General features: G+C 42.1%; 1 protein-coding gene and 1 long non-coding RNA gene across 4 annotated transcripts in view; one reads left to right on the top strand and one right to left on the bottom strand.

Annotated features, from left to right (window-relative positions):
- LOC122561974 overlaps positions 1 to 822 on the bottom strand; it is an 8961-nt gene extending 8139 nt beyond the window's left edge. The window contains exon 1 of the long non-coding RNA XR_006315179.1: positions 732 to 822. This is a non-coding gene — a long non-coding RNA (uncharacterized LOC122561974). The remainder of the gene's footprint in view (positions 1 to 731) is intronic.
- On the top strand, positions 751 to 18137 carry nat9 (N-acetyltransferase 9 (GCN5-related, putative)). Of its 3 annotated transcripts, none has more exons than XM_043714318.1 (6): positions 751 to 914; positions 12280 to 12389; positions 13511 to 13651; positions 14565 to 14624; positions 16037 to 16131; positions 17321 to 18137. In XM_043714318.1, exons 1-6 carry the CDS (start codon positions 838 to 840, stop codon positions 17432 to 17434), a joined length of 597 nt encoding a protein of 198 aa, XP_043570253.1. In that variant the 5' UTR covers positions 751 to 837; the 3' UTR covers positions 17435 to 18137. The 3 variants fall into 3 exon arrangements, with proteins under 3 accessions (XP_043570253.1, XP_043570254.1, XP_043570255.1); XM_043714320.1 differs by lacking the exon at positions 751 to 914 and adding an exon at positions 1586 to 1664; XM_043714319.1 differs by lacking the exon at positions 14565 to 14624.
- The last annotated feature ends 398 nt before the right edge of the window (positions 18138 to 18535 follow it).

Genomic DNA, 18535 nt, shown 5'->3' with positions numbered 1-18535 from the left:
ACTTCACCAGTTTCCTCATTTCTCTTCCCCCCACCTTACCCCAGTTCCAACCTTCCAGCTCAGCACTGTCCCCATGACCTGTTCTACCTGCCTATCTTCCTTTCCACCTATCCACTCCACCATCCCCCACTCACCTATTGCACTCTATGCTACTTTATCCCCATCCCTACCCTCCTCTAGCTTATCTCTCCATGCTCCAGGCTCACTGCCTTTATTCCTGATGAAGGGCTTTTGCCTGAAACGTCGATTTTCCTGCCTGACCTGCTGTGCTCTTCCAGCACCACTCTAATCCTGACTTCAATAAAGATGAATACTGGGCAGGGTCAGCCAGGCTGAGCTCTGTTACACATGAGGGCTTTGAGCTCAGCTCTCTCTCAACATGGTGAGAAATCCAGCTCAACATCAAGTTTCTACAAATTCTATGTAACGATCGAGCCCTCCACAATCACCTGGTGAAGGAGCGTCGCTCCGAAAGCTAGTGCTTCCAATTAACCCTGTTGGACTATAACCTGGTGTTGTGTGACTTTTAACTTTGTACACCCCAGTCCAACACCGGCATCTCCAGATCACAGCTCAGTATGGTTTGTCTGGATCTGGATGATACAGCTGACTGACTCTGTGAAGGGTGAGTGAGTCCTTGAGGAGACCCACAGCATTCGACATGACACAGGGACGGACAGATGACAACCTCCTTTCCCGCGCTCCCTCCGCGCATGCGCCCTAATACCCACGTGACCAAACGGACGCTCCTCTCGTTTCCCCCACCGGCACTACGCCTGCGCAAGCGGGGCCTCCCGGCCGTACCGGGCCTGCGCAGCGAGCGGGCGGTGGGATGCGATGCGGCTGAATCAGGCGGTGGAGCTGCAGGGGCGACTGGTGGCGCTGGTCCCGTACACGGCACGGCACGTCCTCAGGTCGGCAATCCCGTTGAGTCGGCGCGGCCTGTGGCGTTGGTCGCGAGCGCGCCCCCGGTCAATGGCATTAGACGCGGGCGCGCCCCCGGTCAATGGCGTTGGCTGCGAGCGCGCCCCTGGATCGATGACGTTGGCTGAGAGCGCGCTCCAGGTCAATGGCGTTAGATGCGAGCGCGCCCCCGGTTAATAGCGCTGGCTGAGAGCGCGCCCCTGGATCGATGACGTAGATTGCGAGCGCGCCCCTGGATCGATGACGTTGGCTGCGAGCGCGCCCCTGGATCGATTCGATGACGTTGGCTGCGAGCGCGCCCCTGGATCGATGACGTTGGCTGAGAGCGTGCTCCAGGTCAATGGCGTTAGACGCGAGCGCGCCCACGGTTAATAGCGCTGGCTGAGAGCACGACCCTGGATCGATGACGTTGGCTGCGAGCGCGCCCCTGGATCGATGACGTTGGCTGAGAGCGCGCTCCCGGCCAATGGCATTAGACGCGGGCGCGCCCCCGGTCAATGGCGTTGGCTGAGAGCGCGCTCCAGGTCAATGGCGTTAGACTCGAGCGCGCCCCCGGTTAATAGCGCTGGCTGAGAGCACGACCCTGGATCGATGACGTAGGTTGCGAGCGCGCCCCTGGATTGATGACGTAGGTTGCGAGCGCGCCCCTGGATTGATGACGTTGGCTGCGAGCGCGCTCTCTGTTGGGCAGGGCACGATGCGCGATCCCGCTGGCAGGAGCTTTTGTGTTGCAGACCGTGGTAAATAATTCCTTCCACCCCAAACACCATGGACCATTGGTTCCCCCGGTGACCTCCCCTCCCTTAGTAGCAATAATAGGAACAGGGGTAGGTCATCCATCCCCTCCAACCCGTGCTACAATTCAAGGAGGTAGCTTAGAAAGTGTAGGTCCACTCTTAGATACAGATGGGAATCTATGTGTGGAGCAGGAGGCTGAGGTTCTTAATGAGTATTTCACATGTGTATTCACTAAGGAGAATAACAGGGGTGATGATTAGATTAGTCAATATTCTGGGGGGGGGGTGTTGATATTAAGAAGGAGGAGATGTTGGGTGTCTTGGAAGTATTATGGTAGATAAGTCCTCAGGGACTGATGGGATCTATCTCAGGATACTGAGGGAAGCAAGGGAGGAGATTGCTGGGACCTTGACAGAGGTCTTTGTATCCTCTTTAGCCACAGGTGAGGCTGGAGAATAACCAATGTTATTGCTTTGTTTAAGAAGGGTAACAGGTATAATTGGGAAATGATGGGCCAGTGATAGGATTTACTTGCATTTGGAAAATAATAGACTTACTAAGGCTCGTCAGCATGGTTTCTGTGGGCAGAGGTCTTGTCTCACAAATTTGATTAAGTTTTTTGAGGAAAGATGATTGAGGATAGGGCAATGAATGTTGTCTCCATGGACATCACTTAGCATTTGACAAGCTCCCTAATGGTAAGCTGGTCCAGAAAATTAAGTCATGTAGGATGCATGGTCAGTTAGTAATTTGAAACAGAGGGTAATGGTGGAGGGATATTTTTCTGAATGGAGGCCTATAACTAGTGGTATTCCACAATGGTCAGTGCTGGGATCTCTTGTTTGTTATATATATAAATGATTTAGATGAAAATGTAGATAGTCTGATTACTAAGTTTACAGATCTCATGAAAATGGTGGAGTTATGGTTAGTGAGGTGAGTTGTCAAAGGATAAAACAGGAAATAGATCTGTTGGAAAGTTGGAAGGAGAAGTGGCAGATGAAGTTTAATCCTGACAAGTGAGAGGTGATGCATTTTGGGAGTTCAAATGCAAGAGGAAAGTATACAGTCGTTCTGGTATAACACACATTTTGTCAACGCAAATTGGCTATAATGCAATTGCCAAATTGTGGACATCGTTTGGATAACATGAACTTGGTGCTAAACGAGTATAACAATTTTCTATTGAGCGAGGTTGCAGAGGAACACAACTGTGGTGTTATAGCAGAATAACCTGTACAGTAAATGGCAGGATCCTTAGGAGCATTGATATACAGTGAGATCTTGGAGTGCAACTCCAAAGCTCCCTGAAAGTGGCAAAGGTGATGGGGGAAGGTTTAAAGGAGATGTGCGAAGCAATTTTTTTTTAAACCGGTAGATGCCTAGAAGGGAAGGTGGTAGAAGCTGACACAATAGCAATAGCAGGGATGACCGTGGAGGAACAATGGCAGATATTTCTGTGTATAATGCAGAAGTTACAGGATCAGTTCATTCCTAAAAGGAAGAAAGATCCCAGGCGGAGGCATGGGCGGCCGTGGCTGACGAGGGAAGTTAAGAAACATATAAAGTTAAAAGAGAAAAAGTATAACATAGCAAAGATAAGTGAGAAAACTGAGGAATGGGAAGCTTTTAAAGAGCAACAGAGGATTACTAAGAAGGAAATACGCAGAGGAAAAATGAGGTACAAAGGTAAACTGGCCAATAATATAAAGGAGGGTAGTAAAAGCTTTTTTAGGTATGTGCAAGGCAAAAAAATTGTTAGGCCTAAAATTGGGCCCTTGACGACAGAAACAGGGGAATATATTACGGGGAACAAAGAAATGGCAGAAGAATTAAATGGGTACTTCAGATCTGTGTTCACTGGGGAAGACACAAGCAATCTCCCTGAGGTAACAGTGGCTGAAGGACCTGAACTTAAGGGAATTTATATTTGCCAGGATTTGGCATTGGAGAGACTATTAGGTCTAAAGGTTGATAAGTCTCCGGGGCCTGATGGTCTACATCCCAGGGTACTGAAGGAGGTGGCTCGGGAAATCGTGGATGCGTTGGGGATTATTTTCCAGAGTTCGATAGATTCCTGAGGATTGGAGGGTGGCTAATGTTGTACCACTTTTTAAGAAAGGTGGGAGAGAGAAAGCAGGAAATTATAGACCAGTTAGTCTGACCTCAGTGGTGGGAAAGATGCTGGAGTCTATTATAAAGGATGAAATTACGGCACATCTGGATAGCAGTAACAGGATAGGACAGAGTCAGCCTGGATTTATGAAGGGGAAATCATGCTTGACTAATCTTCTGGAATTTTTTGAGGATGTAACTCTGAAGTTGGACGAGGGAGATCCAGTAGGTGTAGTGCACTTGGACTTTCAGAAAGCTTTTGATAAAGTTCCACACAGGAGGTTAGTGAGTAAAATTAGGGCGCATGGTATTGGAGGCAAAGTACTAGATTGGTTTGAAAATTGGTTGGCTGATAGGAAACAAAGGGTAGTGATAAACGACTCCATTTTGGAATGTCACGCAGTGACCAGTGGGGTACCGCAGGGATCCGTGCTGGGACCACAGATTTTTACAATATATGTTAATGATATAGAAGATGATATCAGCAATAACATTAGCAAATTTGCTGCTGATTCTAAGCTGGATGGCAGGGTGAAATATGATGAGGATGTTAGGAGATTACAGGGTGACCTGGACAAGTTAGGTGAGTGGGCAGATGCATGGCAGATGCAATTTAATGTGGATAAATGTATGGTTATCCACTTTGGTGGCAAGAACAGGAAGGCAGATTACTACCTCAATGGAATCAATTTAGGTAAAGGGGCAGTACAGAGAGATCTGGGTGTTCTTGTACACCAGTCAATGAAGGTACAGCAGGTAGTGAAGAAGGCTAATAGCATGCTGGCCTTCATAACAAGAGGAATTGAATATAGAAGCAAAGAGGTGCTTCTGCAGCTGTACAGGGCCCTGGTGAGACCACACCTGGAGTACTGTGTGCAGTTCTGGTCTCCAAATTTGAGGAAAGACATTCTGGCTATTGAGGGAGTGCAGCGTAGGTTCACGAGGTCAATTCCTGGAATGGCGGGATTACCTTACACTGAAAGACTGAAGTGACTGGGCTTGTATACCCTAGTGCCGAACCAGAGGACACAGCTTAAAAATACGGGGTAGACCATTTAGGACAGAGATGAGGAGAAACTTCTTCACCCAGAGAGTGGTGGCTGTGTGGAATGCTCTGCCCCAGAGGGCAGTGGAGGCCCAGTCTCTGGATTCATTTAAGAAAGAGTTGGATAGAGCTCTCAAGGATAGTGGAATCAAGGGTTATGGAGATAAGGCAGGAACAGGATACTGACTGAGGATGATCAGCCATGATCATATTGAATGGTGGTGCAGGCTCGAAGGGCTGAATGGCCTACTCCTGCACCTATTGTCTATTGTCTATTGTCATAAGAGGCTTTTAGACTGAAACATGAACAGGCAGGGATTAGAGGGATGTGGATGATGTGCAGGTAGATAGGGTTAGTTTAGAATGGCATCATGGTCAGTGCAGACATGGTGGGCTGATGGGCCTGTTCATATACTGTATTGTTCCATGTCCTCATGAAATCATGGCTGATGTGTGGCCTCTTCATATAGCTGCCTTTGGCCCATACCCCATAATATCTTTGCTTCACAAGAAAAGTCTATCTCAGATTTAAATTAACAACTAATCATTTGTCCACTGCTGTTTGTGGAAGAGATTTCCAAACATCTCCCATTCTTTGTACATCAAAGAGTCACACAGCATGGAAACAGACTCTTCGGTCCAACTAGTCCACGCCGACTGTGTTCCCAAACTAAACTAGTCCCACCTATCTGCATTTGGCCCGTATTCCTCCAAACATTTCCTATTCATGTACTTATCCAGACGTCTTTTAGATGTAACTGTACCTGCATCCACCACTTCCTCTGGCAGTTCATCCCACACACTAAACACAGTGTGTGTAAAAAAAAAAGTTTCCACTCATGTCCTTTTTAAATTTTTCTCATCTCACCTGAAAAATATGCCCCCTAGTTTTGAAATCCCATACCTTAGGGAAAATACCTTTGCTACTCACCTTATGTATGCCCCTCATTATTTATAAACCTTTATAAGTTCACCCCTTGATCTCCTATGATCCAGTGAAAAGAGACCCAGTCATTTCTTATACCTCAAATCCTTCATTCCCAGCAACATCGTGGTAAATCTTTTCTGAACCCTCTCCAGTTTAATAATATCCTTCCTATAACAGGATGACCAGAACAGCACACACGACTCCAGAAGAGACCTCAGCAATGGCATTATACAACCTCAGCATGACACAGCTCCTATATTCAAAGATCTGAACAATGAAGGCACTTATGCTAGATGCCACCTTAACCACCCTGTCTACCTATAACGCAAATTTCAAAGAGTAATGTACCTGAACTGCTAGGTTGCTCTGTTCTACAACACTACCCAGGACACAACCAGAAACTGTATAAGTCCTGTTTTTGTTTGTTTTACCAAAATGCAATATTTCGCATTTATTGAAATTAAACTCCATATATCACTCTTCAGTCCATTGATCAAGATCTCTTTGTAATCTTAGATAACCTTTTTCACTGTCCATATACCCCTCATTTTGGTGTCACCTCCAAACTTACTAACCATGTGTCGGAGAAATTAGTCCAATAAAGCAGAGATCATAAAACACACATCGAAGTGAAATTAACAAACAGTTTATTAACACAGCGATATGGCGGAAGAGAAATTGACCAAGCTGAAACAGCACAGACAGTCTGTCCAGGTAGCTGAAACTCTCTTCCTCAAGCTGAGAATCAAGCCAGGTTTTATAGGAATCTTGTCCAATGAGGTGAATTAAAGTGGGGAAAAATACAATGTATTTGAAAATTAAGTAATCCAGTTATAATGACGATAATCGAAAAAGCAGTTATCAGAAGAATGTCCTAATTGTTGATACAGTGTAGCATCCTTGCAGCATCAATGAGTTCTTGTTGGGATCAAGAGATTCCAGCTCTCTTCGAGGGTGGGTGAGAATGTCTCTTTTGAAACAGTAAGGTGTTCCCATTGTTCCTGTCCTGTGAGCGAAGTATTTTGATGTCTCTCCGTCTGACTTGTCCTTTTTGTGGCTTAGTATCACTGGGTTATGAGACTGCCCTCGGGGCTTTGGGGCAACTGTGCTGACCGCGTCCAGGAAGCTTATTGTTAGTTTGTTTAGGAAGTGTATTCCCTTGTTCGCAAGTGACTATGGTCACATCTGGTTTCTCTTGTCAGCCTGTTTGGTCAACACTGAGGCATTCTGGGTGTTTCTTGTATGGTTTGGACAGGTTTGATTTCCTGTGTTCTGTGTGGGCATGCTATAAGTAGGCAGGGTGGTAGATCTTTTCCCACACCATGCCTCCTAAATTCTCATTCAAGTGATTTATATAAGTGACAAACAAAAGTGAATCCAATTTCTATGGAACATCACTGATCACAGGACCTCCAGTCTAAATGACAACCCTCCACCGCTTCTCTCCCTACCATCAAGCCAATTTTGTATCCAGTTGGTAAGCTATCTCTAAATCCCATGTGATCTAACTTTACTATTTCGTCTGCCGTGAGGAACCTTGGCAATGACTTTCCTAAACTCCAAGTAAATAATGTCTACCACTCTGCCCTCATCAATCTTTTGGATTACTTCCTCAAAAAACTCAAATCAAGTTTGAGAGACACGTTTTCACTCTCACAAAACCATGCTAATTATCCTTAATCATTCCTTGCCTCTCCAATTACATTTAAATCCTATCTTTCAGAATCCCCTCCAACAACTTATCCACCACTGATGTCAGACTCAGGTCTTTAGTTCCCGGGCTTCTCCTCACAGTCTTTCTTAAATAAAGGCACAACATTAGCCATCCTTCAATCTTCCAGCTCTTCACCATTGGTTATAGATAATACAAATATTTCTGTTAGGGGCCCTGCAATCTCCTTCCTAACTTCCCACAACATCCTGGGATACATTTGATCAGGTCCCGGAGGTTTGTCCACCTTAATGTTTTCTAAGATCACTAACACTTTCTCTTCTGTAATGGGATCTGTTTTCAAAACATCAATATTTATTTCCTAGACACTCTCTCTTTCTCCACAGTAAACACTGATGTGAAATATCCATGTAATATCTCTCCCACCTCCTGAAGTTCAGCACAAAGTGCTTCCTAACATTTCTCCTGAACAGTCTGACCCTATTTCTCAGATAATGCCCGTAGTTCTAGAATCCCTAACCAGTGGAAATAGTTATCTTTATCTCCTCTGTCTTTTCCTATAAATATCTGAAAATCCATCAGATCACCCCTAAAACTTCTAAATTCTAGAGAAAACAGGCCTAATTCTTATAACCTTTCCTGATAACTTAATCCTTGAAATCCAGGTATCATTCTTTTAAATATACGTTGTACTCCCTCCAAGGCCAGTATATCCTTCCTAAGGGATGGTGCTCAAATCTGCTCATAGTACACCAAGTGGCATCTAACCAAAGTTTTGTATACCTGCAGCATAACTTCTGCATCCTTGTACTCCAGTACTCTAGATATAAAGGTCAGCATTCCACTAAATTTATTGACTTCTTTTCTGCACCTGTCTATGACATTTCAAAGAATCATTTACCTGAACCTCAAGTCTCTTTATACATCCATTGTATTTAACTTCATACCATCAAGAAAGTATCATGATCTACTTCAATCTGAAGAAGGGTCACTGAACCTGAAACATTAACTCTACTTTCTCTCCATGGATGCTGCCAGACCTCCTGAGTTTTCCCAGCAATGTTTGGTTTCTTTCTCAGTTCAAAATGGACAAGCTCACACTTACTTACATTAAACTCCATTTGCCACAGTTTTGACTGCTCAGTTAGTCTATTAATATCCCTTTTATGCTGTCATTTACATTATCTACAATGCCACCTAACTTTGTGTCACTAGCAAATTTGGATATAAACTTTCTATGCCATTATCCAAGTCATTAATAAATAATGTGAATAACTGAGGCCCTAACACAGATCCTTGCCCCTGTAATTTGCCCTCCATTCTGTCAGCCTCTACCTATGTTAATAGATTCTTTCTTATGTGCGACTTGATCAAATGCCTTTTGGAAGTCCATGTAGTCCTATCCACTACCTTAGTCACCTCTTCAAAAGGTTCTGTGAGGTTTCTCAGGCATGACTTACCTGTCATGAATAAATTGTGGTTCGCCCTGATTAGCTGAACATTTTCAAAGTGTTCACTTACCCCCATCTTTCACTATAGACTCCCAACAATTTTCCAACCACAGATATTCAGCTAACTGATTTATAATCCTATGGTTTTCCTCTGTTGCCGTTCTTAAAAAGCAGAGTGATATGTCCAAATGTCTAATCCAGGGGGTGACTCCTGAATCCTGAAAGATTATAATTCAGCATCTTCAGTGTGCTCCCCGACTTGCTTTAATGCCGTCGGGTAGAAACCATCAGGTGCTGAGGATTTGCCACTCTTAAATTCTTCATTATCGATGTTTTACTTGCATTAATTCTATTCAGTCCGTGTTCTCGATGCACAACTAATATCCTCAACGCATCTGGCAAGCTATCCTCCTTTCCTACTATAAATACTGAGGCAATGTAATTATTGTTTTTCCCATAGTTATTGACAATACCCCACTTTCAGTCTTTAGTTAGCCAGCATTGCTCCTGACCACCTGCTTTCCATTTATTTAATTATAAAATTTCTTCTTACTTACATCAATGTTCCTTTCCTAATCCCTTTTAGCAGCTCTTATAAGCTACTTTGTAGCTTTTTGTTGGTCTTTGTAACTTTCTCATTCAGCAGGATCTGTGCTGAACTTGGCATTTTTGTAAGCTTTCTTACTTTTATGCTGTCTCTTGTCTCTTTAGTGTCCCTGGCTATTTTTCCAGTGAATGAAGCTTTTCCCTTTCAGGGGTATACACTGGTTTTGTCTTGTGTTCTACACATTGTTCTTCAGTTGCTTTACCCATTAGCAGATTTTCCCTGTTTATTGTGGGCAGTCTCTGTCTCATTTCATTAAAAATAGTATTCCCTAAACCTAAAACTCTGGGAGCTAATTCATGCTTTACATTTTCAAATGTTACATTTAACTCAATTATCTTATTATTATTTAATAAATGTTCGTGTACACTTAATTATTAATTAATTCCAGCTCATTACTAAATCCAATATTGCTTGTCCCTTTGTTGCATCCAGGACATATTGCGTTGGAAACTAGCCTGGACACACTCCAGAAATTCACTACTTTTCTGACAGGTGCTCGTCTGCTCCTCTCAATCTGTGTTAGAATTAGTATCCCCTATAAATACTACCCACACTCAGCTAATGTCTGCATTTATACAGTCTAGTGTTACTACCCGTGAGTCTGTACACAATACCTATTACAGTTTTAGATCTCTTACTGGCCCTCAGTTCCACCCATACAGTCACCACGGAATACTTTATCCTCATTATATCCTTTCACAACATTGAAGTAATTTTGTTTCTGATCAGTAAGGCTGTACCATCTCCCTGTCATAGAATCATAGAGATGTACAGCATGGAAACAGACCCTACGGTCCAACCCATCCATGCCGACCAGATATCCCAATCCAATCTAGTCCCACCTGCCAGTACCTGGCCCATATCCCTCCAAATCGTTCCTATTCATATACCCATCCAAATGCCTGTTAAATGTTGCAATTGTACCAGCCTCCACCACATCATCTGGCAGCTCATTCCATACACGTACCATCCTCTGTGTGAAAAAATTGCCCTTTTTGTTTCTTTCCCCTCTCACCCTAAACCTATGCCCTCTAGTTCTGGACTCCCCAACCCCAGGGAAAAGACTTTGCCTATTTATCCTATCCATGCCCCTCATAATTTTGTAAACCTCTATAAGGTCACCCCTCGGCCTCCGACGCTCCAGGGAAAATACCCCAGCCTGTTCAGCGTCTCCCTGTAGCTCAAATCCTCCAACCCTGGTGATATCCTTGTAAATCTTTTCTGAACCCTTTCAAGTTTCACAACATCTTTCCGATAGGAAGGAGACCAGAATTGCACATAATATTCCAACAGTGGCCTAACCAATTTCCTGTACAGCAGCAACATGACCTCCCAACTCCTGTACTCAATACTCTGACCAATAAAGGAAAGCAGACCAAACTCTAGCCAGTAAATCTTGTATCCTGGTATGTTTGCTTCCAATCCTGATCATCCTGCAGCCATATCTCAGTAATGGCTACAATATCATAATCTTCAATTTAAATTTGTGCCAGTAGCTCATTAACTTTATTCCTTACATTGTGTGCATTCAGATATAGGCTATACACTGTCACCAATCCCTTGACAATGACACTTTATTTACCCGTTTATTATTTCTCTCTTCTGGTTTATTCAATACACTTCTTATAGTTTTGCCATTACCTTGACATACCTGATGTAGCTCCCTCCACCTCAAATTTACTTGTTTAAAGTCCTTGTGACCATCCTGTTTAGTCTTGCTGCGAGGCCATTGGTCCCAGATCAGTCCAGCTGCAGGTTCCTCCTGAACAGAGTGTGCTGGAGAACCCCAGTAGCTTGTGCAGAGGTAGAAACGTTCACTACCCTTCCTGACAATCTTGGTGTAGAAACTAACTTCAGTCTTGCCATAAAACAGAGTGCTGCAAAAACTCGTCTGCACGCACTGCAGGCCCATTGAGTCTTTTCAGCACTTTCTGTCCCATTTAAAATGTTTAAACGTACTCCCAGTGCAGATTCAGCAATTTGGAAATGACTCAAGGTGCGTCACAGGACTTTCTGAAATAAAGTTTCACATCAATCTACATATTAGGACGTGATTAAATGTTTGCTGAAAGAGGGAGGAGGCTTTAAGGAAAGTTATAAAATAGGAAAAAGGTAGAAAGGAAGAGCAGTTCTGAAGGCAAAGCTGCTGATATGGAGCAGTTATAATCAGTTATGTGAGAGTCCAAATTTACAGCTCTTCTGATGCATACATTCATTAGTGTTACAAAAATGAGACAGGCAGTTAAAGCAACTCAGCCTCCCTCTCCCTGCCTGTATTTGCAATACAGTAAAGTTAAGATGCTCAATGACCTAAGATGAATGCTTTTTGAAAACAAGGTTATGCTTTTTGAGAATATTATTATTTTAAATTCATTCTTGTTAGCGTTACTGGCTCAGCCAGCATGTATTGCCTATCCCTAATGCCCAAAGGGTAATTAAGATTCAACAATCTTCATGTAAGTCTGAAGGTACACACAGAATAGACTCGACAAGAACTTATTTCCTCCCCTAAAGGATATTAGTGAACCAGGTGGGCTTTTACACTAGTCAACATAGTTGCCATTAGGCTAACTCTTTATTTCAGGGTTTTATTGAATTCAAATTTCACCAGCTGTCATGATTTAAACCTATGACCCCAGAACATTGACCTGAGATTCTGAATTGCTTCTCCAAGACCATTACCACAAAAATGTCACATCTTGCATTTTTCTAAAGAAAATCCTATCAACTACTTGTCTCCTATCAGTTATAACTGTAGAAACTGTATTTGGTTGATGAATTATGTTTAATTGTTTACAGGTACCACCAATGGATGAAATCAGAGGAGTTACAGAAGCTGACAGCCTCTGAGCCACTTACCTTGGAGCAGGAATACCAAATGCAGAGAAACTGGCAGGATGATGCTGACAGTAAGGACTCGTTACTAATACTGAAGCCATCTCAAGCTGACAAGGAGCAAGTCAGCAACACAGAGTTGTACCTCCATTCATTAAAACTGTACAATTACCAAGACACTTTGTACAGGCTGTGCTTTAAATGTGTTCATCAAGCTGATGAATATTCATGCAAGAGGACGTAAATCTGTCCATTTCAGTCCCCCATAAGGTCAGCATCAGGCATGTCAGCACAGATTAGAGATCATCCTGTTGTTGAAATGTGACACCCCTCAGCCTCATTCCTGACGAAGGGCTTATGCCCAAAAGATTGATTCCCTTGCTACTCAGATGCTGCCTGGCTTGCTGTGCTTTTCCAGCACCACAATCTGAACTCTGATCTCCAGCATCTGCAGTCCTCACTTACCCCTAAACCAGGAGGGTTTAGAATCTTAGTAGGCAAAATTTTTAATCTCCCACACTGTCCAGTTTTTGGAGTTATTTTTTCCACTGTGGTGTTGTATCTAACATGAACTAGTTTGGAATAGCTACATTTATGCTTAGAACCCCTTAGAATCCCATCAGTCCTGGCCTAATTTGAACCTGGTTCCAGAGTAAAAAGGCCACTCTATAACCCACTACACACATCATTCATATCAACAACAACAAATTGCATTTAATTAGTGCCTGTAATGATAAATGCATTAACATTGACGCCAAGTTATAATTTGTATCACTAATGTGGACTTTTTTATTGAACCACAACTGGCAGGTCTACACTTAACAAAATGTACCAATAAATAGTGATTTCTCGAATAAAATCCCCACCAATCAATCTTTATCAGGCAAGTGCTTCTATTTGTCAATATGATAGGAGTAAATACAAAGTTGATGTCTTAACCAAATTGTGCCAGCTGGTACAGTTCAATACTTACCAATTTGAAAGCCTTGCTGATTTCAGTGAAATTCTGCTATTCAAATTGCTGTTCACACTGTTAACAACTACGTGTTATTTCATTATTGTGATGTATTTGGTCTGAGAATTTACACTGAACCGCAGGCCAATTGTGTGCACGAGTGTGCCACCCCATCCCAAAATTTGTAGTGAGTCTGTATTTAAAAATCTGAACAGTGACACTGTTCTTGTATTTTGGCAGAGTGTACCTTCATAGTATTGGATAAGCTGAAATGGGTGGGTGGTTTGTGCACAGAAGAGGACTGCATGGTGGGAGATGTGAATCTGTTTCTCACAGATCCTGAAGACCCCACAACCGCTGAGATTGAAATCATGATCGCAGGTAAGCTACAAGTTACACTGTCACGAAGATTCCAGTAATTCAGTATTCATACTCCGCCATAATGTGCTGTTGTAATAAGTAATGGCACCTGCTACTTGTAAGACTTGGCTTTGTCCATTTAGCATTAGTGATGCTTTTCACTCCAAGTTGTTTGAAGTGCAGACTGAAAACTGAGGGACCACACAACTGGGACATAAATAAAAATGGCAAGAAACTGTCATTTCCTTAACTGGTTAGATTAGATGATTGTGAAACTCACAGACCAAAGACTGAGAAGAAAGTTTTTTAAGATCATTCATGGGATGTGGGTGTTGTTCATCTCTAGTTGTTCTGGAGAAGATGGTGCTGAGCTGCCTTCTTGAACCACTGTAGGTACACTCACAATGCCATGAGAGAAGGAGTCCAGGATTTTGATCCAATCACACTGAAGAAAGTGTAGGTTAGAGTGAGTGAATTCAGAAACAAATCAGGCACAGAAAGAGAAATAAAGAGGGGAAAAGGACAATTGAACCAAGGTGGAGAGATATAGAAAAGGTAAAAATTAAAAGCAAGATTTTCATTTTAAAAATCCAATTAAAATTTTAATGAATCCTCCTTGCTAGTTAACTACGTGAGTTTCATTGGCAGTAAAGAACAATTAGCACATGTTTAAGAGAATTTAGACTTAAATGTGCTTCTTAAAGTAAATGAACCTTAAGTGGTCTAAAACCTGTTCCTTGCATCACTTATGAGTCTGAAAATAAAGATGTTCCCTTACAAACTCTTCTACCTAAATTCATGTACTCCCGGGGGTACGTTTGCCAATATTAATATGTGATAGTTCTCCTCGTATTGTGTGTGTTACTCATGGTAATGTTAGTGATGCATTGTCTTCTCTAATAATATCAAATATTGTGTGTTCTCCTTCTGTCAGAGCCCAGTTATAGAGGAAAGGGGTTTGGTAAGGAAGCAACGATGGTGATGATGTATTATGGTGAGAACATGCATGTTAATGTTATCGCATCCTGGGTGGTTGTTTTTTTTCTTTAATGCTATTGGTCCCTCTTTAAAATTAAAGAACTTACTGTTGCTCCATAAAGCAGCTGAGACAGTTGGGTTCTGAAAATTGACAAATTGGTTAATTATTTAAGGATCAGTACAAAAAGACGATTGACATAGTGCAGACATTCACAGCAAAATATCTGAACTTTCAGAGCACATTACCTTTTTCTGAAAAATAACTCCTTATGTGGAGATGTATTCAGCAGAAAACTTTTCCTTATTGTTGGCATCTTTATCTTTGGCAATTTTGTCCAGAACCCAGCTTGCTCTGTCTTTCTCAAAGGCCCTCTCCATGTAAACTGTCCTGTTAAATCCGCAGTCTTGCTGTAATCTTGCTGTTTCCCGACCATGTACAAAGCTACAATTACCAAGATTCTGATCACCCATCCATCTCTCATTGTACATGTTTCCCTACTCCTAATATATTTGACTCTAATGTACATTACCAATGACTTCTTTACTTCCCAACTTAGTCACCACCCCTGTGACCTACAGTTACATTCTTTGCTCCTTATTACCCTTATTACCCTTCAGCTAAACCATCAGCAGCATTGCACAAACATATCTGCCATCTACACTCAATTCAACATGCGAATGGGTTGATTTGGCTAGTAACAGAATGCTTACAAAGACATTGGCGAAGAAAGAGAGGTTGGAGATTGAGTGATAATTCGAGTTGCATTTGCGTAACACTTTTCACTATCTCTGGATATCTCAGAACTTGTGGACAATAAAGTACTTTTTGAAGTGTTGTGACTATTGAAATGTGAGAAATTTAACAGTCGGTGTGCAGGCAGCAAGAACACACAAACAGTATTGTGATGATAAACAGATAGTCATCTGTTTTTGTGATGTTGACTGAAGGATAGATATTAGCTAAACACGGGGGATACCTTTCCCACTTTTATTCGAAGTAATGCCATGCGGTCATATTTTTTTAACAGCAGTCTTAAAGTATAGAATGAGGTAATATTAGAAAGGTCAAGAGGTGTTTGTTTAAAGAGGGAGGGTTGACAGTAGAGTTGAAGGACAAGGGACAGAATCTTAGCAGAAAAAAGCATGAACAGCATCATTTAATATAGGATCCAGGAAAGGACGTTGGATGGTCAGCAGTTTGGTGTTACTGGGAGAAGGAGATGGGATTCATGGGCAAGTTGAGCATGAAGGGAGCACCATTGATGACAGAAAAGAAATTAACAAATTTAGACTTAAATCTGCACCTGGGAGAGAACCATAGGGGATGTCAGGCCCGAGGGAAACAACAGAGTCAGCTAGGTATATGAACTCTATCTTGATTAAAAAAGAAGTCGGAGTATGACATTTGTTCATATTTTTTTCCCCCAGGAGTCACTAAACTGGGGATAAAAAAATTCCAAGCTAAAATCAACCTGGAAAATACAATCAGCATCGCCATGTTTCAAAGCTTTCACTTTGAAGAGGTAAGACACCTTATTCCTGTAACTTTCCACTCCAGCGCCAATAATATCACAATTTGACAGGTTATTCCTGCTGTACTCAACTGTCAGATCTATATGAATGCACCAGTTGTCAGATGACATGCTGTTAACCTCAGTTTATAGAAATAGGAGTCACCATTTTTAGCCCTTAAACCTGCTCCACTATTCACTCAGATGTCAGCTTCTCTGTGAACCACCTTTCACCTACCTGTCCTTGCCCATCTTTATTACCTTTTGTTAATGAAAATTTACCCACCTCAATTTTAAAATCTACAATTAATTGACTTTGACCGTCCTTTGTGTGTAAAAGTTTTGTTTTCACTACTGAAATATCTAATTCTACAGTTCCTATTGTGCAATCAAACAGCATAATCTTGTTTCTGCTAAGTGACTAGAATCGGAATAACATCGATTTAGGTTGAATTTTGCTTTCCAGTTATCTGCAGTTTTCTACCCATCTCTCCCAAAGGTGCTGGCCTTTGCCCGATATCTGTACATAGATTTATCCAGCTTTCCAGTGTGTTTGTTTTAATGAATAGAATGTGGACATCGAGTCTGGCAGGTTATTGGGACTGTTGTTAGGTTCAGGGCAGAAGCTAAATCTTTCTAGACCCATCCACACATTGTTTTCCAGTGGAGCGGTGACTGAGAGTAGAAACTGTATTGGATACCTTTCTGCAGCCTCCTCACAAGCCATGGGTTGAGTGTAGCACTCCAACTCCAGCTCAAGCGAGAGATCAGGTATCTCAGTAAGACCATGGTGCACTGCCCATTTCACACTCCCTGGGTAACAGCAGACCTGTGCTATACCAGTCCCGGGAGTTCCACTCTGTATCCAAGCAGTACATCATCTACCCTGGATGTGCTCAGTGAGTGTAAAGGCAGCTTTACTTGCTGTAGATAGCACATGCTCAGAGAGTTCGGAAATGGAAACTGCTCTCTTTTCAGTAATGATCTTTATTATATAAACAACACAAAGATTAAAAGCATAAAATTTATTCTGATGCTTGTCCAAGACCTTTAGATTGGGATTTGTTATTAGGACAAAGGGAGTTGGATTGACAGAGCACTCCCCCACCTCAACAACTGTGCTCCCCACACTGCATCATTCATATTGTACTGGGTTTCATCTTAAATATCCTAACAGTGTTTTGTTTTCTGATATTTTGAGGTTTCTGTCAGTGATGTCTTTCAAGAAGTAACACTCGGTTTAACTGTGGACAACTGCAGGAAAAAGTGGCTCCTTGAACAAATGAGTCACGTCGAGGAGAAGCAGTATAGGTAACAACTGGAGGAGCCATTGGGAGATTCAGCAGCCCACTGACTGAGAGGAATCTTACAGCATGGAATGACTATCTAAAAAAGTCTATTCTTGCTGTTCAAAGCATATAATGTTGAAACGTGGCTGGGTTAAATGCCGTTGTTCCAGCATCATAAAATCAATGAAACCTGTTATTCACTGCTGAATCACAGGTACTCTCCATGTTAAATGGAATACAAAAAGGACTTTTGTGCAGTTCCCCTGCCTTGGTTTTGTGAATAATGGTTAGCCACATTATGCTACACAGATCAGGGAGATTGGAGCTTTGATCAGGGGCAATGTAGAGTGTTACATTGAACCAATGTTCACCCTCTGGTTCACTCTCCATTGGAACTGTATTACAATGTACACAGCTCAATCGAAAAGATGAATGGCCTGTTACATGGTTCTGGAAAGCCCTTGGCATCTGAGGCTGTAAACGTGTATTCATCCATATGGTGGTGAGTGCAGGAAAGTACAGTGTTTTTATTTCTATACTAAGATTCACAGCTATATGACACGGTGTTCCACCCATTTTATTTACACAGATAGCTGGGAGGACACTGCCCAGTAAATCTGTTTCTGTGAGAACTGAAGTACAATGTGGGAGAGTTTGAAGCAGAGGGCAGTTTTTTTTCAGGAGCCATTTCAAATTTAATCACAATAAATTTATCACTTTTAAACTTAATTTTGTAATGATATATTCATCTATTAGGTTGTCTGTGCTGACACAACTGAAAGGTTTCCATTTATTGCCCGGTTACTGCCCTCAACAACAACTTTTGACTCGGCACGAAGAGAAAAAGAGTCAAATCTGTAGCAACTAACAAAAACTAACTTTATTAGTTTAGTTAAAACAGACATACAATTCACATATTTTGGTTACGAAAGGGTTAAAAGCATGCATGCAATTCATACAAAACTAAAATCTATGATCGCAACCACTAGGTTTCTCAGACTTTCTCTGAACAGTGAACAAAAATAAAGGCTAATACCTGAGAATAGGAGTTCACGCTGACCAGGCGATCCATCAGTTCTCTGGAGTAATCTCCATGCTTTCATGGATGGAGTCCTCAACTTTGGTGA

This window comes from Chiloscyllium plagiosum, chromosome 24 (genome assembly GCF_004010195.1).
Source record: "Chiloscyllium plagiosum isolate BGI_BamShark_2017 chromosome 24, ASM401019v2, whole genome shotgun sequence".
NCBI classification, from domain to species: Eukaryota; Metazoa; Chordata; class Chondrichthyes; order Orectolobiformes; family Hemiscylliidae; genus Chiloscyllium; species Chiloscyllium plagiosum.
Note: the sequence above shows the minus strand (reverse complement) of the source record. Positions and strands in the feature narration are given on the sequence as shown.